Genomic DNA, 22272 nt, shown 5'->3' on the forward strand with positions numbered 1-22272 from the left:
CGGCATCAAATATTTCACCCTCTCGTAACTCACTGCATGAGTGGGTAGGCAGAGGCGGAGTATCCACACAAATGGTGAAATGATAGCAGAATGTACATGATGAGTATGCTTACAGACCACATATGTATTACTTAAGACACATAATGGCAGCCCCTCAACCTCCTTTCCCTGTCCTATCTTCTCACCCTCATCTTACTTTGCTCAGTTTTGATTCTCTCAATTTAGCACCATGCTCTCCCCACTCCCCAAACCAAATACGAATGGAGATTGACTGCATAACACCCAGTCACATACTGAGACCAGTTATTGTTGCATCTTCTCATCGATACTAAACTCATAAGAATATCTCATTGATGGAATAGACAGACATTCATCCGCTGAGGAAAAAAAACAAACAAACAAAAAACAAAAAACAAGTGCAGAAAGATAACAGTCAATAGACTGATATAACGATTGAATAGGTCACCTGGTTTTCCATTGTTCCTCCATTTTCTTTGTTTGAAGCTGCAATGTCCTGATGCTGCCCATCATCAGGTTCAACGGATGCAGATAGCTGCTGCTTAATTTCCTGAAGGACATCTGAAAACGAAGTAGAACAACGTATGACACTGTAGCTATATCATGCATTATTTGCTGTTTCACTCTTCAAGCACTTATATACTGTTGCATAAAACTGTGCAATGTGCTATTGTTTCAGCCAATTACCTGTCAGTATGTCAATCAAAAAGGCAGCCCTGACAAGCGTATGCACAAGTGGAAAGACTTCTGCAGTGATGGCATGTCCATCATTATTAGTTAAGCTCAAACAGGAACAATCGCTCAATGACTTGACTCCAAGAACTAAACACTGCTTGATGTCATCAGCCCCTTATGGAGAGTGAAAATTCAAGGTGATCTCCCCTTGCCAGGCCCTTTGGAATCCCCCTCAGAGTTCACAACATGCATAAATCACTTTCATGTGCAATATTTCTGAGTGCACATCAATACTGTTGTCTAAGCCTTGGTAACACATTTAGTGCACCTTGAACCGGCATCTAAAGCCATCATTGGTGTTTATGAGCTGGCAGGATAGCCGACACCTGGGAGGTATGCACGCTTTCCTCGGAGCTGTCTCGCCTGAGTTTGAATCTCGAGCCACCTATAAACCGTCACCCTGGTGTTTTGCAGGCAGTACAATCGATTCACCGTTTCACGGGCCTTGCCTCAGATGGACGCAAAACTGGGTGTCTGCCAGCATTAGTCGGTGGACGTTAAAGATGTGCCGTTCGTGAAGAGTCGGCAAGCTATCACCGACACCCTGGCCAAATTCCAAATTCCTACAAGGGGCACTGCATCAGTGGTAATGTTTTTTCTGTCCTGTCCATTCTTAAATTATGTTTATATTTGTAAGCCTGGATTCACGTGCAAATTGTTTCGTTGTTATTGATAATCCTGGTGGGGATAATCCTAGTTTGGGGAGGGGGTTCTAAATTAGGTTAATGACCTTAATCATTAATCTACAACAGGCATGGTTTAGACTTTGTTCGGAGTGCAAAGTGCATTCTCCGCTCGGGTGTGCTTTGCAAATTAAATTGCCTTAAGCATAGTCATTCACCTCCGGCATGTCCAGTCTGCACGCCAGCTGCGACCGCAGCTGTGGTTAAAGGTTGACATTGGGGCTGTACACGTGACAATACTTCATGTTGTTTCAAGAGCCGCCGTTGTTACCAAGCTATTTTCAAGATAGAACCTCATCAACTTCTCTGTAGCATACATTTCACCGTCTTTCCTCTTCCAAACTTACCTAGACAACAAGCATAGTAATCACTGTAGCGAGCATCTTCAGCAAGCATGCCATCCTGCTCGTGTGGCACAAATGTCATGGCTTCCAGTGTGGGACTGTGGGACAAGCCGCGACGTGGTGCCTGTGTGGCATGTAGGCCTCGCAATTCTACGCCACCAGCCAGCACACGATTGAGGCAGGGCTCCAAAAATACTTGCACAGCTTGGGTGAAGAAATAGTGGATGGAAAAAAAAAACAAACAAAGTTTGATAGAAATTACACAAGAGAAGATCAAGAAAGGAGAGAAAGAAGGAAGGAAGGAATGGTGTTACCATACAGCTTCTTGGTTTGCATCATAACTTAAAGAAACAGACATGTTTGTGTGCCATCTTACTCACCTTTCTCACCCTCGTTCTTTGAAGCTATGGACTGAAGGTGAAATGCTGGATGAATGAGAACAGAGCGCAGTCGAGTCGGCAGGCGTAGGCCTTGTCCTGGTCCAGCAAACACCTGAATCTGAAGCAGAGCATCGAGGAAGGGAATCCACTCACCAGACCAGGACACTAAGGCACGTGTACCTTGAGGATTTCAGGGAGGGAGTTTGGGAGACATTCGGATAAACATTGCAATTAATGCAAACTAGGCTAATGCTAGCAAATGTGTTACCTACCACCTTCACATCAAATCATGGGGACAACACTTTAATTGATGCATGGCCTGCCTGTGTAGTACTCATCTAACAGTTTATGTTCAGGTTAAAAAAAACAATTTTTTTTTTATAGATATCTAAACAAATAAAAGGCAATATGTGTGTGTGCGTGCGTGCGTCTCACGCAGTGAATAGCAACATTTGGTGAGGTGTTGCTCTTCCCACCTCCCCCCGAACTCCCCTTTCTTCATCCTCTCTGCCTCCCTTTCCCCCTCTCACCCAACACCTGCCTCCTATATCTCTCTCTCCCTCCCTCTTTCTACCACCCCCACTTTATTAACCTGTCAGCGAAGCGGCAGGTTGTATTTGATACTCTATGTGTGTGTGTGTGTGTGTGTGTGTGTGTGTGTGTGTGTGTGTGTGTGTGTGTGTGTGTGTGTGTGTGTGTGTGTATGTATGTATATATATATATATATATATATATATATATATATATATATATATGTATATATATATATATATATATATATATATATATATATATATATATATATATATATATATATATATATGTTATTGAACCTAGACAAGAGAGCTCAAACGGAAGTGTGCTACCTGTGAGGCATCTTTTAAACAACATATGTATGACAGTATAGGACAACCAAGTATTTTCAAGAAAAAAATGTTTTCTTTACCTGTCCCACTGGCATTGATTATACTCCTAAATGTAGGTCCATAATCATAGCCCATCAGCCGTAGCTCCTTGTAGACATCGGCAGAACTCAAGTCTGGGACTTTCTCATCATAATCCCTCTTTTCCACTTCCTCAAGATGAGTGGACACCTTATTTAGATGCACAGCCAGCGCTTCAGCTGCAGTGTCGTCCAAGAAAGACACTTTACCTGAGGAATATGCCAGAGATATAATGATTGGGGGGAAGACGAGGAGAAATGAAAAATGAAGAGATGGTTCAGCAAGAAAGAATCCTTTGATATAAAACAAATACAAAAGAAACCAGATTTAAATGTGAGGTCATTTCAAAGTGTATCCATGAGACCATGGGTACTCACCACTGGCAGCGAGGTTCTCTCCCTCTGAAACTTCAAATTTGCCTGTAGCTGGCATGACCCTCACTTCCAGCCGAACTGATCCTGTATTGAAGGAAGTTGGAGAAGTCACGAGCAGGTAGTCATAATAATGATAATAATAATAATAATAATATTGTCACGTACAATGATTAAGGTAAGTACAGGACACAGGTACAAGTACAAAATACATATAAAACATTAGAGTAGGGACGTTAGATAACCCTATTATTGGCCAATGTTCTGAGATGCTGCATTGCTGATATCTTATCAGTGACATCACAATCCAACAAGAGCCGATCAAGATAAGTCCTGGTGTGTCCTTGACCATGACACAACCGCTGTGTGGGATGACAGGTCAACACTTGTTGGATTGGTTGAATACAATACCCTTCAGATCGAATAATATATCCAGATAGTTGCAGTTGCTGTGTTCGCAACATATGGCTTGGTGGTTTGAGCTTGACACGCTGGTAAAGCTCATTAGTTATCCACATCAGACAAAAAATGTTGAAGGCCGCTCTAAGAAGGTGTGAGTGCGTTGCATCAATTTCCTGCTGAAAGGTCTCGGTCAACGTCCAATTGTCCACGTTGTATAACAATACTGTTTCAACTGTGGTATTAAATATCTTGCTTATAATTTGGTCAGGCAGAGCAGCAGAGTCCAAGACTGGATTTATATGCCGCAACGCCGTCCAGACCAACATGCGACGTCACTGGAAGTCGCCATGTGGATTAGGAATGGCGCCACCCAAGTAAACAAACTGTGTGCAGCATGGCAGTGCGCTCACAGCTCCAGCTTCATTGCTATTATATAGTTATTTATATATCCAGGTCCAACAGGATGGTCAGTACCTCCGTCTTTGTGTTGTTGATATGCAGCCCAACTTTGGTCGCTGCTTGCACCACATGAGTGAACATGAGTTACCCACCAGCAGCTTAGGATGAAAGAAACACAAAGTCATCCGCATATCAAAGAACTGACAATCTCTTCTATGGGTGGCGACTACTCGTTCTTCTGCACAGCTGAAAACCATCCTCCACAGTTGGGATGGCGGTGCGAAGCACCCAATCAAGGAGAAGGACAAAGAGAAAAGGAGCTATAGTATCTCCCTGAAGTACCCTGGAGGTTGTGTCAAACATCTCCGATAGCCAGTCTGGTGTAACGACGGCGGCTTTAGTGTTATGGTACAAAGGAGTGATGCCATTGATGAGAGCGTGAGGAATGTTATACAAACTTGGAATCTTTGGAATGCACGCTCTTGATACACGATCGAAAGCTTTGTGGAAATCAACAAAAATCACAACTAAATCAGCAACCAAAGGAATTCAAAGGACTTCAACTAGAATTTCATCTTTGCCAGCTGCTTTTCCACCTGGGCCATCACGGGCGATCTTAATCACTTTTTCAAGTGCGATTGCCGTGTGATTGAAGTCAGCAGGAGAAGGAAGTCTGACGTCTTCAAGGAGCATGAAATGCATTTCAGGAGGTTGTGGTGCATTGATAATTCCACAAAAGAAGTCTTTTATATCATTCATGTGTTCCAATATGCCTGTTGTTGGCTTAATGGTTAGAGTGGTGGGCTTGGGATCTTAGGATCCTGAGTTCAAATCCCACTCTGCTGTTGAATTCATACCAGGGGGGTTGACTGCCTGTCATCCTTCTGAGTTTGGCAAAATGAGTGCCAGCTTGCTGGTATCCTGTGTCAGAGTGGCGACCTGTACAGGAATGTACCCAATAGCCAACGAGACTGCTTAGGCAGCACCAATGCTCTGCACAGAGTGTGGCCCCAATAGATGGATGGATGCGTTCCAATGGTGCGTCTCCAACTAGGTTTAGTGCAGTATGACCCCTTCAGCCAGTGAGAACATTGATGGCGATCCACACGGCATGTACTTTTGCTTCACGTGAGGATGGTAAGACTGACCTGATGAACTCGTCAACAGCCACTTTCTATCTCGCTGTGTACACTGTGGCAAGGTTAAGTGTAGCTGCATCTGCTTCTGTCTCTCCCTGAATGATGTTGGTTCTCACATCGTGTCCTCGCTCGTGTGACTTTAGGATCCTCATCACAAACCACTGTGGAATTTTTAACTTTCTTCTTCATATATTATCATATATCACACATAAAGTGGTGAATGATTAAAGTTATTCATATGTCGTATTCTATCTATAATTCCAGCAATCTTTGTGTGTGTGTGTGTGTGTCTGTCTGTCTGTCTGTCTGTCTGTCTGTCTGTCTGCGACTGCTGTTTCTCAACGACCGCCGGTCCGATCTCATTGAAACTTGCCAGGAATATTGTTGGGGACCCGCGGATGTGCTTTTTCGAGGTTTGATATCGATTGGACAAGCGGTTCCCAAATTACAGCCATTTATCTGTCGACCAATGACAAGACACGGTGCTATGACATCACGAATGACGGCACAATTAATGTTTATTTATTCTTTTTTTTTTTTGCACGATCGACGGTCCGATCTGATTGAAACTTGCCAGGAATATTGCTGGGGACCGCGGATGTGCCTTTGAGGAGAGAGAGAGAGAGATAGAGAGATAGAGAGATAGAGAGATAGAGAGATAGAGAGATAGAGAGATAGAGAGATAGAGAGATAGAGAGATAGAGAGATAGAGAGATAGAGAGATAGAGAGATAGAGAGATAGAGAGATAGATAGAGATATAGAGAGATAGATAGAGATATAGAGATATAGAGATAGATAGAGATATAGAGATATAGAGATATAGAGATATAGAGATATAGAGATATAGAGATATAGAGATATAGAGATATAGAGATAGAGAGATATAGAGATATAGAGATATAGAGATATAGAGATATAGAGATATAGATAGATATAGATAGAGATATAGAGATATAGATAGATATAGATAGATATAGATAGAGATAGATAGAGATAGATAGAGATAGATAGAGAGATATAGAGATATAGAGATAGATAGAGATAGATAGAGATAGATAGAGATATAGAGATATAGAGATATAGAGATATAGAGATATAGAGATATAGAGATATAGAGATATAGAGATATAGAGATATAGAGATATAGAGATATAGAGATATAGAGATATAGAGATATAGAGATATAGAGATATAGAGATATAGAGATATAGAGATATAGAGATATAGAGATATAGAGATATAGAGATATAGAGATATAGAGATATAGAGATATAGAGATATAGAGATATAGAGATATAGAGATATAGAGATATAGAGATATAGAGATATAGAGATATAGAGATATAGAGATATAGAGATATAGAGATATAGAGATATAGAGATAGAGATATAGAGATATAGAGATATAGAGATATAGAGATATAGAGATATAGAGATATAGAGATATAGAGATATAGAGATATAGAGATATAGAGATATAGAGATATAGAGATAGAGATATAGAGATAGAGATATAGAGATAGAGATATAGAGATATAGATATAGAGATAGAGATATAGAGATAGAGATATAGAGATAGAGATATAGAGATAGAGATATAGAGATAGAGATATAGAGATAGAGATATAGAGATAGAGATATAGAGATAGAGATATAGAGATAGAGATATAGAGATATAGAGATAGAGATATAGAGATAGAGATATAGAGATAGAGATATAGAGATAGAGATATAGAGATAGAGATATAGAGATAGAGAAATAGAGATAGAGATATAGAGATAGAGATATAGAGATAGAGATATAGAGATAGAGATATAGAGATAGAGATATAGAGAAAGAGATACAGATAGAGATATAGAGATAGAGATAGAGATAGAGATAGAGATAGAGATAGAGATAGAGATAGAGATAGAGATAGAGATAGAGATAGAGAGAGATAGAGATAGAGATAGAGATAGAGATAGAGATAGAGATAGAGATAGAGATAGAGATAGAGATATAGATAGATAGATATAGAGATAGAGATAGAGATAGAGATAGAGATAGAGATAGAGATAGAGATAGAGATAGAGATAGAGATAGAGATAGCTGCACATACTGGCACTCACCTACGGCCAGGCACCTACGGGCCCGCCCCTACTAGTACTTTAAATAAGAGTAATAATTAAATAACTTTGAATAAGGATATTGCATTGCTGTGTTGACTGACTGTCTGGACACAACTTTGAGATTGTGGGTCCATTGATGTTGAGTAATCTACTGATGTGGACCTGCGGCCGGGGTTCTGGAATCTCTGTTTGGAGAGGTTCTGGGCTGAAAGGATCGAAACCTCAATGAAAAATAGTGCCCAGCTGATGATCCGGGCAGCTGGGAAATCATTCAGTTGCTTATAAGTGAAGGTTATAACTTCAAATAAAACAACTTTTGCAAATACTTACCAGTACATAATGTGTGTGTGTGTGTGTGTGTGTGTGTGTGTGTGTGTGTGTGTGTGTGTGTGTGTGTGTGTGTGTGTGTGTGTGTGTGTGTGTGTGTGTGTGTGTGTCTCTCTCTCTTGGGACTATGGTGCAGTAATTGGTCTTTATTTTGATTCATAAGTGGGACGGTCTGTTCAGCAGCTGTTTGAAAGGCCGATGTTATGTCTGTGTATGTTGGGCCCACAACATCTTCCGGCCGAGCCAAGTTCTGCAGTGTTGCGTGAAACGCTTTTGAGAATCGATGCCAATTGGCCCGTTTCTGCAGCCATCGAATATATCACCTTGGTTATAATTTTGGCTGTTTAAACAATGGGTCTTTCGGTTTCACAGTGCAATGTAATAAATTTATGATCAGTCTTGAAACACAAAACTCTCACTGTGTCACAGTTTGAGATGTGATCAAGTTCCTGATGTCTGATCAGGATGTGGTGTCTCACTGAGCCAGCCTTGTGGTGGTGTTTCTGTTCGTTGGATATTTATTTAGAATCCTCTGCCTCTTACATCCAACAAAAGTGACAAGGTAAGATTCTGATTTCCTCAAAACAGTGTTAGGGATAAGATCGTGTCGTCGAACAAAATCACAGAGAGTATCTGTGTTTGCATTCTCATGTGCATGCGGATTTTCTTCGAGTCACTTTCAGATCTCCGAGACCAAGAGTTGTGTGTCTTCCACGCGCCTCTGTGTCAAATAAGTCCACAGAGTCCTCCGGATGAGCTACAGTTAGTCCGTGCACACACAACAGATACGTTTCTTGTTGTTAATTTAAGGTCAACACAAAGATCTCGATGTGACAATGTCTCGAAAATAAAATGTTGGCGCAGACAAGGACTGACCAGAACTCCTACACCACCATGTCCACGAGAATTAGCAGAGGTATAGAGCAGGGTCCATCCTTTAACAAGGTCTTGTTGTTGCGGACCTTCTGTTGCGACGGTCGACAATACTTGAACCATGAGGAGATCTAAAGTCAGATTGGTGGCGAGATGCACGGCCATTGCACATCTCCTCACGATGTGAGGCAATTAAGGGTACCTAGTACAGCTGGGACTCCAGGAGTTTCAAAGTCCTGCCGGCACCACCCGGAGGATCCTTTTTGGACAAGCTGCTTTTAGTTTTCTAGTGCAATCAACGTTTCCCTTTCTCTTGGCCTCTGGTTCTTCTCCCTTTGAATGCTTATACTTCCGCATCTTGTCCTGCTGAGCAGCTGCATCATCCGGGGATAGCGGCACTCCGGGTTATCCGTGGTGGGGGCAGAAATGCCCACCATCAGGAAAAAAAAACAACAAACAAACAAAAAATCAGCATCGTACTTTCATGAACTTGTAAAAATACACCACCCATAATTTTAAAAAAAAAATACACCACCTGTAAAGCAGGTGATTTAACCAGAACAGCTTCCCAAAAGACAGCAATGTGCACCTTAAATGTTCCTGCTCCTTTCACATTTGCATCGCTCACCTGTGGATGGCAGAACTGTGGCCCTGTGGATGAACACATCCTCAAAAGCCACGGGAGAGTCATCATATTCTGGGCCAGTTATGCGCAACAGGGCACGCCATGCAAGCACCAGATAGCCAGTAGCCGGAAATAGGGCACGGCCATCGATGCGATGTCCAGAGAGATAAGCGTCAGGAGATTCTGGACCCAAATCTGATGGTGGACGAGACAGAATTTTTTTTTAATTGTAATACCAAGATTAATTGCAAAGACCTCCGCTGCACATTGCTCAAGGTCCTTTAATGCCTCCACTTCCAGATGCCAAACATAGTTCATTTAGAATGCTATACTTCACATCGAATAAAGCTGTATTCAAAACCGACATCTTCACACTTTAACAACAAAACTCACCGATATTGAATACAACTGCACCTCTGCCAGTGCTGGACCCAGTTGGGAAGTCTTCAGGTTTGGGGACATCCCAAATTTGCCCGTGGTCCCAGTTCACGTGGGGAGACAACATTGGTGTTCCACAAGGAACAGGGAACTTTGTAGCATGGTACAAGCAGCTGATGTCAGGTGTAATCCTGCAGATCGGAGACACCATCCAGGGGTTGAATGTATAATTAGTTCAATGTCATTCCTTTTTTGTTCCAATTTTGGTTATATGATTCGTGTAGTTATCAGACCAAACATCAGGACGTCAATGCTTGGAAATGTATATAGTTCCGATTGTGAAATAGAATTTCATCTCAGGTTTCCTCACTCCTCCAAACTTCATTCCCTCATCGATTACTTTTCGAAATGGCCAACTAAATTAGCACCACTCAAAGCCCATGCGACTGGGGACCAATTTGAGACAGTTATTTGTGCTGAAAATTTGGTTAACAGAATCAAGTGCTCGTGAATGGATGTTTAAAGTTTTGGTTTTCCCCTTTACATGTTGATGTTGTGGTACCAGGTGCATTTCAGACCCGTGCAGATACAATCTTCCGATGTTCTTCAGCAGGAAGTGGAGGTTGTTGGGAACATCACGTTTCATCAGAGGCACATTGGAGCAAGTTGAAGGCAACGATCGCTTGAGAATCGCCTTGGGAGAGGTCAGAACGAAGGAGAAAAAATAAGAACAAAAAAAACAAACAAAAAAAAACTATAACACACACACACACACACACACACACACACACACACACACACACACACACACACACACACACACACACACACACACACACACACACACACACACACACACGCGCACACAGCCTATCGAGGTCAACGGCACAGCATTATAGTACAACTTCCCCCATAGCTTTCACGATGTAAAAAGAAACAAAACGAAAACGAAACAGTTAAATGCACTGGTTGGTGTGAGAATTCTTGTCAAAAGTAAGGCAGACCTGCAGCAATGCATGTGGAGCTATCTCCACAACCACTGCGTTGGCGGGGACATGCTGAAGGCCATCATGGAAAAGGACGGGGCTCACGAGGTTGTTTGTATGGTATTCAGGTGAGGAAAGCTGTGACAGCTCATTGGACCACTGGCTCTCTGGGATTGAAGTGCTTATCCAACGTGAAGAGCGCTTGCGAGGATCGACGATAACCTGGCATTGGCATGTTTGACAGTTATCCTTCATTGCATGTAAAAATCCAAAAACAAAAATAAAACCAAACACCACCTCGGATATTATTTTTCTTTTCACTCATTCCTGAAGCTGAGATAAAACAAACAAACAGACGTCTCTGCGGTGTGTCCCGGTAGAAGACCTACTTTATGACTTTGATGCTTCTGACCCAATGATTTTGCTTTTTGTGTTCATATTCTGTCAATGAAAGCCTTAGGGGTTCAGAAGGCTTCTGGATACCTATTTTGAATTTTCGTTTTGACCCTTTCACTCCCACTGATTTCCCTTGTGCCAACACATTGGTGATGTAACTTAGTTGCATCAGAGCAGTCACCTTGCGGAGGGCGGTGAGCAGAGCAGGTGCAATGGATGCCATGTACTCCGAGTGGAACGCGACGCCAGCACTACGCACGGCTTTGGCAAAGACACCCTGTTCCTGTAGCTTCTTCACAAAGTCCAAAACTTTATCCTGAATGAGGTACACATAGGGAAAGGAGATCAACTATTAAAACTGTCTAAAATTTTTCAAATAAGCACAGGCAAAACTAGAACGACCATCGGTAGAGCGTTGAACAGTTTAAGTTTTGTATCCCACCGATAGGCCAGATCTGGATCCGGACTTGAACCAAAATCTAATCGACTTGTTCTTGTCACCTAAAAACACTCATCCACAACTTTTTGAGATATCATGCAACACATCGTTTTTTATGACTCCTCTCTCAATGGTGAAGAATCACTGAAGAAAGTCTAGTATTTGGATCTGGATCTCCTCCAAAATCTAAACAATTTGTCCTCGTCTCACACACAAACTTTCCACCGAATTTCATCCAAATCCATCAACAACTTTCTGAGATAACCTGCTCACAGACAAACAGACAGAGACAAATAGACAGACAGGGGTGAAACCATGACCTTCGTCCACCTTCGGTGGCAGAGGTAATCGAGAGAGGAGTGAAACTCCAGTCGTTTTTCCAAGCAGAGTTTGAACGGTTCTGGTTCATTCAATATGCTTATGATGCTCGATGCACAACCTCGAAGCAGAATCTGATCCTCTGCCGGAAATCCTGTCTAAATTGGGCACTAGGCTATTCAGGGCAGGAGGTGCTTTGCTACTTGGTACTTTAGTAGTCAGGGCAGGAATTTACAATTTGTTTAATGTGTTGACGATAACTCGCCTACTCTCGTCTTCATGAAAGACACTGAGGGATATTTGACGGCCACCAACTAATTATATTTGACAGGGCACCAAGTTAAATGTCCATCCGACGGAAAGTTCACATTGTGATGAAACTCTCAGCCTATGAAGCACGAGTCTGAAAACTTATAGTCGGGTCGGGAATCAAACCCAACGAGACAGCCTCAAAGCAAGTGCACTACCTCTGCGCCATCCTGTTGGACATTTAGCTGACATGACATCGATGATTTAGAAATAAACTACAAAAATCTGAGTGTGGAGAAGACAAAATTTATTGATTTTAAATCTACCAATAATAATATTGTGCATCACATGTAAATGTGCTGGCAGGATGGCCGAGATGGTATGCACGCTCACCTAAGCTGTCTCACCTGGGTTTGAGTCTCGGCCCAGCTATAAACCGTCATCGTGGCGTTTCACAGGCAGAGTGATTCATCAATGTGTGCGTGTGTCATCCCTCGGATGGACGTTAAATCGGTCTGAGATTATTGTTAATTAAAAAAGAAACCTTGCAAACCCACGCAAACGGATTGCTGATGTAAGATTTTGAAATCACACATGACCTTTGCAGTCTCCCCTGTCAGGTGGTGTTTCATAATTCCCTGCTTTTTGAAAAAAATTTTTTTAAATAAAAACGAGGGGGGGGGATCTGTCTGTCTGTCTGTTTGTCAAACTATCTCTTAAACGGTTGTGCAGAAATTCCCCAAACTTGGTAGTTATGTTCACGACATGGCAAGAAGGTGTGAGAGCAGTATCATTTTTGGCACAGCCCGCTTTGGCCCTGCGAGGGTCAAAAGGTGAAATACCAAAAATTACGAGGCACATTTTTAAACATTCTAAAATGAAACTTTGTATATGCAATCAACATCAGGGGACGCATGAAATATGTCAGGATTTTTTGGATTTGACCTCAAGTTCATGCCCCAGGGTTGGGGACTTAAGGACACAGGAGTCAAAACGGAAGATTGTTTTTTAACTCGAAATTTGATATTGGGTCATTACTGGTGGAACTTTTTGCCATCTTCAACCTTGCTTTAGGTGAGAAGCGTGGGGATTTGCAATGGCACGTCATCGACTTCGCTCGAGTTTCACTTGGCTGTGGGGCTCAATAAACAAGTGGGAGGTTACAAATTTACAAGGAAATTGGAAATTGTGTTGATTGGTTAAAAGATGAAGAATTACTCACAATAATTTCAAAAAGCTCATTCAATATTCATGGCGACAACAAAAGAAACCCGCTACGATGAGGGACTCACCAAAGGCCCAGATATTGTGATAGTGTCCTTGGCATTGTGACAAGCAGGTACCACCCCAGCAGGACATTGCTTCTGGCATTCATCCCAAGTTAGTCCTGCAGATCAACAGATTCAAAGTACAAAGCATTGTGTTTCATGGTTCATCAATGCTCTGGTACCCCACCATCCCCCCAGGGCACGATATGATCTGTGCTTTCTAAATCACAAATTTCAGCACCAATCCCGCACATACCGACTGCAGCCATGCCACCCGCTGGCAAATCGGCCTCACTGATGCAGCGTCCTCTCCAATATGCAGCCAGAACTACCTCTTCACGAGTCAGGGAGCCGTCTGCATATCCACATGCCAATTCGCCCACGGAGTGGCCCAAAATTCCGTCAGGTTTCAGCCCAAGGGCTGACAGCATGTCGATGAGGGCAACCTTTAGTGGGATGAATCAGAAAAGGGGTGTGGAAGGCAGGAAGTGAACAGTGAGCTGAGGTTGAAGAAGTACTATCAGCTTAGTTAGGCTGAAGAAGAAACAGAATAAAACAGTATGCACAGAAATAAAACAATGATGCACAGAAATATTAAGACTGTCAATCGAGCCAAGGAGGACACAAAATAGGGACAAATGAGTTTCTCGACTACTTCTTAAATGGCTCCAATTAATTCTATCATCATGTGCATCAGCTACACCTACTGGCTGGGACTGAAGTTTGACTAAGAGCTGGTTTGGAAAGGAATTTGTAATTTGTTCAGTTGACGGCGAGAACTTGGTCTATTTTTGACAAAAAACATGCTAGCAGACGGGACACCGGCCTTAAAGTCAATCCAAAGGAACGGCGCACTTTGTGCTGCAAGGCCTTGCCCGTAACACACTAATCTGACAGTTTATAGTCGGGTCAGGAATCAAATGCAGACGAGACAGTTTAAAGGGAAGTGAGTTACCTCTGCGTCATCCCATCAGATAGAGACAAATTAGTGGAGAATATTAATCATACCTGCATGGCAGCAAGGCTGACAAAGCAGTTTGTTGTGTCTTCGAAAGCACCAGTCGGTGTTGTGGCGAGTAGCGAGAAGAGATCAACTCCCGTGCCTTCCAACGCTCTTGCAGTTTGCTCGAGCGATTCTCGAAATGCTGGCAGCTGGAGCATATCTTTGCCCATATTTGACCACTGAGTGCCCATTCCTGAACACCGAGAAGATAAAATTGATGAAAAATTTTTTTTTGAAGAGAAAGCAAACAAAGTATAGAAACTAGAGGGGGAGCACTCGGGAGAGTGCAAAACCTCCGCTGCCAATACTGCTGGGTCACTCAAGTGAACCTTATATCTTATTCATTAAATATGATGTCAACAGTGCTGAGTTATAGTTCTTTTCTCCAACATTTTTTTTTTGGGGGGGGGGGTTGGAAATCACTTAAAACATGTGAAAATGAAAAAAAAAATCGAAATTTTGTTGAAAAAAAAGTTGCAAAAATTTTTATTTTCTCAAACAATTTTTTTTGGGGGGGGGTTGGAAATCACTTAAAACATGTAGAAATGTAAAAAATTTTTTTACCCTTTTTGGGGGGGCTAACATTTTTGGGGGGGGTTGGAAATCACTTAAAACATGTAAAAATGCAAAAAAAAAAATTTTCTCAAACAATTTTTTATGGGGGGGTGGGGGGGTTGGAAATCACTTAAAATATGTAGAAATGCAAAAAAAAAAAAAATTTCTCTAACAATGTTTTTTGGGGGGTAACAATTTTTGGGGGGTTGGAAATCACTTAAAACATGTAAAAATGCAAAAAAAAAATTTTCTCAAACAATTTTTTTGGGGGGGGGTTGGAAATAACTTAAAACATGTAGAAATGCAAAAAAAAAACAATTTCTCTATTTTGGGGGGGGGTAAAAAAAAATTGGGGGGGGGTGGAAATCACTTAAAACATGTAAAAATGCAAAAAAAAATTCCTTTTTCTCTAACATTTTTTTTTGGGTTGGGGGGGGGACCAAGTCCAAAATTTAATGGCATGATCCTTGGACCATACCTAACCCCCCCCCACCAAGTTTCGTCAAAATCCGTCGAGGAGTTTTTCCGTAATACTGTTCACAAACAAACAAACAAACAAACAGAAAGGGGTGAAAACAGTAACCTCCATCCATCTTCGAAGATGGCGGAGGTTAAAAAGTGTGCACAGAATGATATTGCTTCAATCATAACTGCTTGTTAATGAGCATAGGTCAAAACATAACATTTTCAAACGCTGCCCAAGCAAAAAGCGCGGATAGATGAACATTCATAATTTTATTTCTCTTTGTATTATAAATATCAAGTTATCTGCTTTTCAAATAAAAAACAAAAAATATATATATATATATATATATATATATATATATATATATATATATATATATATATATATATATATATATATATATACATACAGTATATATCAAGTGAAATGAATGAACCAGAATCACGAGAGCATTACCTGAACAGATGTACCACAATGGACGTCCGGCTTGACTCTGCTGTATCTCCTCCACTTTGATGTTTGTATCACCAGTTTCCAATTCTTTCTGCTGTTGCTCGAGCAGTGTGAAACCACGATGAGGCATTCCAGCAGGTGACTGATCGGACACACAATCGAGAAGTGCCAGGAGATTGCTATTCAACATGTTCTTGTGCGCCAGATCCAGCCACGAGCGTACACCAGCCTCCGTCCGACTAGCTGCCAGCACCAATCGAGGAAGTACAGCGAGGGCTCCACAGGTGTCACCTTCAGTAGTTTTGGTCAAGTCTGTTACTGGCGGTGGCATTAATACGGCATGCACATTTGAACCACCAAAACCGAATGAATTAATGGCAACTAGGCCACCTCTGCAAGGCACAGGCTGTGTTGGGACGTGGATTCGGCCATCAGAAAGAGCTGGGATGTCTGGATTTGGGTTTTGGAAGTGCAAATTCGGTGCCCAGACACCGTGCTCTAAAGACAGTAAAATCTGTTGGTAGAAAGGCAAAGGAGACAAGACAACAGAAAAATAAAAAGACTAAATTAATGCATGCATAAAAATAAGATGATCGATTGAGTTAGACTACATGTTTGACCTGGATTGTAAAAACAGATTTTGCAACATAGTTCTTTGGGACAGGGCAAAGAAACAAATACGATGCAGAATAAAAAGTGTGGTCTTTTGCTACGTGTACGAGCATAGGACATGATGCACGAGGGTTGATACCTTTGCAAGTGCGGCTAGACCTGATGCTGGCTCTGGGTGGCCCATGTTCGATTTGGTTGAACCCACGAGGAGTGAAGGACGAGAATGATGACAAAACACATTAACTATACCTGCAGCTTCTTGAGGGTCTCCCACCTGAAGAGGTTGGAAATAGAGCAAGAACAACAAATTAAACAATCCATTTTATAATAGATATGATATTGATGACTAATACTGCTTGCTATGCACTTCTTCTTAAGTTTGTGATTTATTAATTTTGCTGTTCCGCTTTATTAAAAACTTTTCAACTTTTATGGGACATCAAAGCTATAGCCATGGAGGGTCATTTTATTTCATTTTTTTATTCATTCATGAATCATGCACACATGCAGACAGATACATGAGACAACAGCAGACTCGACTTTCATACAAACGGCCACTAAATTTGGGGGAAGTGATTTCACTTCCCAGAGCACTGGGTACCAACGACATCATCTGTATGACCGTGTTTCTCTCCGTAATCAGCGGGACAATCGAGGAATTTCCTCCTTCCCATTGATACCAAGCAATGTTTTTTTTGGCTGTGCTCTATCCTTTAAATGTTGTACATCAATCAAGAAAACAGCACAAACCTTTAAAAAAATTTTTTTAAGTCTTTGGTATGATTCGGCCAGGGTACGAACCACCGACCTCCCAAACTCAGAGTGCACACAAACTATTACGCCGGCCAATTTGTGGAAGCTACCAATCAAATATGCGCACAAGGTCACATGTCGACAATATATTTGTCATCAGATGTTACATTTTTCCAACGAACATAATTAAAAGAAATGTCAATGATGACTGAAAAAAAAAAGAGATGAACCAAATGAAATGGTGTTGATGCAATATGAATGACAGGTTTCCATAAAGGTCACCAGAACCTTTAGTCCATCCCTGAGGCCTAGGTCACATTTGCCACGGCGGCCGTGGGGTCTCCAAAATCTACGGCCACTAGCAATTATACGACGGCCGCAGTATTTCCACGATCACACAATGTATCAGTCACATATGTTTTTATTTTTCGGGGGAGCTGCATGGCGGATTTATAAATTGTGGAGACCAAAAACGTGGGGTTGCCGTACGGTCTTTGATTTAATGTCGCACGGTGACCTTAGGGTGTTCCTGCGGCGGCCATAGAATTTTCAAGGCAGACGCAAGGTGCCCGCAAGGCAACCGCAGGGGGGCCCTAAGGCGAACGTGCGGCAAGACGTATGGTAGCGAATGGGTTAAAATATATATATATTTTTTTTTAACCAGTTTTTTGTTTTTTCGGCTTGTCGAATTGTTACGGCGAACGTATAAATGAAAAAAGTTATATCTCCATGTTATAATTCCACGGCAACCTTACAGCCTGTAAAATATAGCCATATGGCGTCGGGCCACCCTGAGGCCACCTCAGAAACTCTGCGGCCGCCGCACGTTTCTGTCAATTCAGAGGACGTAAGGCCACCGTATCCTCGCCGTAGAGCAAATGTGACTTAGGCCTTAGGTCTTAGAAATTGTGGAGACCGAAAACGTGGGGTTGCCGTACGGTCTTTGATTTGATGTCGCACGGTGACCTTAAGTGGGCCCTGCAGCGGCCAGAGAATTTTCAAGGCAGACGCAAGGTAGCCTCAAGGTGCCCGCAAGGCGACCACAGGGAGCCCTAAGGCGAACGTGCGGCCAGACGGACGGTAACAAATGGGTTAAACTATTATTATTTTTTTTTTTTTTCGGCTTGTCGAATTGCTACGGCGAACGTAGAAATGAAAAAAGTTATAACTCCGCGTTATAATTCCACGGCGACCTTACGACCTGTAAAATATAGCCAAATGGCGTAAGGCCACCCTGAGGCCACCGCAGAAACTCTGCGGCCGCCGCACGTTTCTGTCAATTCAGAGGACGTAAGGCCACCGTATCCTCGCCGTAGAGCAAATGTGACTTAGGCCTTAGGTCTTAGAAATTGTGGAGACCGAAAACGTGGGGTTGCCGTACGGTCTTTGATTTGATGTCGCATGGTGACCTTAAGTGGGCCCTGCAGCGGCCAGAGAATTTTCAAGGCAGACGCAAGGTAGCCTCAAGGTGCCCGCAAGGCGACCACAGGGAGCCCTAAGGCGAACGTGCGGCCAGACGGACGTTAACGAATGGGTTAAACTATTATTTTTTTTTTTCGGCTTGTCGAATTGCTACGGCGAACGTAGAAATGAAAAAAGTTATAACTCCGCGTTATAATTCCACGGCGACCTTACGACCTGTAAAATATAGCCAAATGGCGTAAGGCCACCCTGAGGCCACCGCAGAAACTCTGCGGCCGCCACACGTTTCTGTCAATTCAGAGGGCGTACGGCCGCCGTATCCTTGCCGTAGAGCAAATGTGACTTAGGCCTGATGATGAAAGCAGGATTTGAAATAGTTTCCTTAAATTTCCAATAGATTTGAAATAGTAAATCACACCAAATTGGAGGGATTGCAATTGAGGGTCAGTATTTTGGTGGTCAAAGATACCTTTGTGACCTTGTGCCCTCAGGCAAGAGACGTGTATTGATAAAATTATGTTGGATTTATTGGATAAGCTGTCTTCAAAACTGTTGACCACCATTGTTGGATGGACAGGACATAACAAAAATCTTTGACGTATGAATCCCAGCATATTGATGCTGTGGTTTGAAAAAAAAACTGCATGGCTTGACATAGGTTATAAGTTTGTCTTATTCACCACTGAGTTTCGTACAGATATGTGGAGGTTGTTCCTTGAAAGAACAAAGAGGGCTTGAGCCTTGTGGATGCTTTCAACCAAAGAAGAAGAGTAAAAAGAAGCCCAAGAAATTATGGATGGCTGTGGGAAGAGAACTTTCTAATCAGGCATTTATGAAGAATGTCCTTAAGGATGGTATGAAATTATATAGGACCAGTAACAAAGGGAGGGCTGGTGTGATGGAGATTTCAATCGCACTTTGAAGGATAACGCTTTGAAATAAATTTACGAAATTGGGAAATAAGAAATTGATTTGTTTTTTTCACACACCTGTGCCATAAGCCATGACTTGTATGATTCGACAATACCTTATGAAAGGTATTTTACAATCATACTACACTGTACAACATTCCTCAAACGAATACATCATTTGTATTTCTTTTTGTACAGTTAAGGCTCGTAGAAGACCTAGACTACTGAACGGAGGAAGCTGTAACAAAAAGAACAGAAGAGAACGGAACAGAGAGAGAGAGAGAGAGAGAGAGAGAGAGAGAGAGAGAGAGAGAGAGAGTCAGAGAGAGAGAGAGAGTCAGAGAGAGAGAGAGAGTCAGAGAGAGAGAGTCAGAGAGAGAGAGAGAGAGAGAGAGAGAGAGAGAGAGAGAGAGAGAGAGAGAGAGAGAGAGAGAGAGAGAGAGAGAGAGAGAGAGAGAGAGAGAGAGAGAGAGAGAGAGAGAGAGAGAGAGAGAGAGAGAGAGAGAGAGAGAGAGAGAGAGAGAGAGAGAGAGAGAGAGAGAGAGAGAGAGAGAGAGAGAGAGAGAGAGAGAGAGAGAGAGAGAGAGAGAGAGAGAGAGAGAGAGAGAGAGAGAGAGAGAGAGAGAGAGAGAGAGAGAGAGAGAGAGAGAGAGAGAGAGAGAGAGAGGAGTTTGCAAAGAGAATGTTATGTTATGCTGATGGACCACACGCACGCACGATTAAGCCATCGAGCCTGGGTTAGAATCTCGGCCCAGCTATAAACTGTCATCCTGATGTTTCACAGGCCAGGGTGATTCATCAATGTGTGTGCCGTCCCTCAAATGGACGTTAAACTGGCCATCCCATCTGCTGGTTGAACAAAAATGCCATTATGCACAAATTTCCTAATTCTACATGCGATGACAGCACATGATATACCTTCGTGCCAGTGCCATGTGCTTCGACAAACTCCACATCATGCGGCTTTGCACCGCACTCGTCATAAACGGCACGCATTAGCCTCTCCTGCATCTCTCCTGATGGAAACGTTACACCTGTGAACAGGAGCCAAAGTACCAACTTTACTTTTGTGTTTTTCATGTTGTTGTCAGCACAGTAAAATAGCAAATTCAGTAATAGGGGTAAAAAGGCAAGAAAAAAGGGAACATTATAGTGCAAGGAAACACACATTTGTAACATTTTCGAGAAGATGATTAAATCCCACCATTTGTAAGGAATTTTAAGGCATTTGGCGATGATGGTAAAAAGGCCTTTATTTGGTTGAACAGCCAATGATCATCGTTATTGTCAAATTGAGCACCAAAGCCTCTCCACACAAGACTCATTTACAATCATGTATTTGAGGCCACCAGGAACCGGGCAAGGTTGTGTGATCGGTCATTCGTGCGGCTTTGAGGGGCGAGTCATCCAGTTGAATACCAGGGCTGTTGCAACCAATTTGAACTGCATATAAGCACCCATACAATGTCATCATGGTGACGTCCTCACGCCACTTATTTCAGAAAGGAAGAAGAAAAATGGCAGACATTCATGAGTATGTGCAGGCAAAGAGTTTGTCGCAGTGCTGGCAAACCATGCAAGTGCAGCTATTGGCTTCTTTCTGATCATAGGAGTCTGTATATCATCAGTAAGTAGTGTGTGATGTCAGACAAAAAAAAGTGTGATGTTTTACTTTTTTACCGTGTGAGTATGATGCAAAAGTGAAATGCACTTTCAGGATTAGAGCGGGAGAGAGGGAGAGAGGGAGAGAGGGAGAGAGGGAGAGAGGGAGAGAAGGAGAGAGGCAGAGAGGGAGAGAAGCAAGAGAGAAAGCAAGAGTCCTGTCTTTTGCTCTGATGAAATGTTAATGTTCAAAACATCAGCTGCACTTAATTTCAGACAAACACAGCCACTGAACTTGGGGAAAGCAAGGCAACATAAAAAACCTCCTCCTTTGGTCTCCCATCTCGACTTTGTCCAACATCAACTCATCCTGGGAATTCTTTCAAAGAAACTTGCTCTCCCTCATGCACAGATTTAACTCTTCTCGTCTTCAGTTGTCCCACTTTCCTCCCGCCCTTGGTTCACTGAAGTTTGTGGTGAGGCAGTTGTCCTGAAACAACTTGCCTTTGCCTCATGGAAAGCAAACGCAACTGAGGATAATCTCAGTTCCTTCCACAAAGCTCGGAACAAGTGTGTATCTACCCTCAGGAGAGACAGAAAACAACATCTTTCTCATCTCAAGTCTGAACTCTCAAACCTCTCTCCCTCCTCAAAATCCTGGTGGTGATTGTTAAATCTGTTTGTGGTGTATGTTCCCCCTCCATACCCTCCCTTACCTCAAATGGTCACACTGCTGATATTGCACGTGATAAAGCTGAATGTCTAAACTCGGTGTTTGCAGCTAAATCTTGTGTCCAAAACCCATCACTTTCTCTACCCACCTCACCCAGTCGCACCCAACTGTCCCTGGACTCTGTGTCCTTTTCTCTTGACAAGGTGGAGAGCTTGCTGTAAAACCTCGACTCAGATTCTGCAATCGGTCCAGACGGCATCAGCCCACGCATCCTAAAAACCTGCTCCTCTGCTCTTGCTCACCCACTCTCTGTTCTATTTACCCTCTCATTTGCTCAAGGTCATCTACCATCTGCTTGGAAATCAGCAAACATTACTGCTCTGCACAAAAAAGGTGCAAAAACCTGCAACTACAGACCAATCAGCCTTCTCCCAATCA

At 42.4% G+C, this 22272-nt stretch overlaps 1 protein-coding gene across 2 annotated transcripts in view; it reads right to left on the reverse strand.

Annotated features, from left to right (window-relative positions):
- The window catches only part of FASN (fatty acid synthase), a 148617-nt gene that overhangs the window by 85999 nt on the left and 40346 nt on the right, over nucleotides 1-22272 (reverse strand). For both annotated transcript variants that reach the window (XM_085885099.1, XM_085885100.1), the window contains exons 8-23: nucleotides 20478-20593; nucleotides 16613-16747; nucleotides 15865-16375; nucleotides 14393-14580; nucleotides 13641-13830; nucleotides 13409-13503; nucleotides 11292-11426; nucleotides 10733-10936; nucleotides 10307-10422; nucleotides 9744-9919; nucleotides 9354-9545; nucleotides 3482-3562; nucleotides 3107-3313; nucleotides 2161-2340; nucleotides 1784-1984; nucleotides 467-579 (exon numbers count right to left, since the gene is read on the reverse strand). In XM_085885099.1, coding sequence (XP_085741225.1) covers nucleotides 467-579; nucleotides 1784-1984; nucleotides 2161-2340; nucleotides 3107-3313; nucleotides 3482-3562; nucleotides 9354-9545; nucleotides 9744-9919; nucleotides 10307-10422; nucleotides 10733-10936; nucleotides 11292-11426; nucleotides 13409-13503; nucleotides 13641-13830; nucleotides 14393-14580; nucleotides 15865-16375; nucleotides 16613-16747; nucleotides 20478-20593 — 2840 coding nt within the window. The remainder of the gene's footprint in view (nucleotides 1-466; nucleotides 580-1783; nucleotides 1985-2160; nucleotides 2341-3106; nucleotides 3314-3481; nucleotides 3563-9353; nucleotides 9546-9743; nucleotides 9920-10306; nucleotides 10423-10732; nucleotides 10937-11291; nucleotides 11427-13408; nucleotides 13504-13640; nucleotides 13831-14392; nucleotides 14581-15864; nucleotides 16376-16612; nucleotides 16748-20477; nucleotides 20594-22272) is intronic.

Source organism: Eptatretus burgeri, chromosome 6 (assembly GCF_056783735.1).
Source record: "Eptatretus burgeri isolate ZD-2024b chromosome 6, Ebu_testis_v1, whole genome shotgun sequence".
NCBI lineage: Eukaryota > Metazoa > Chordata > Myxini > Myxiniformes > Myxinidae > Eptatretus > Eptatretus burgeri.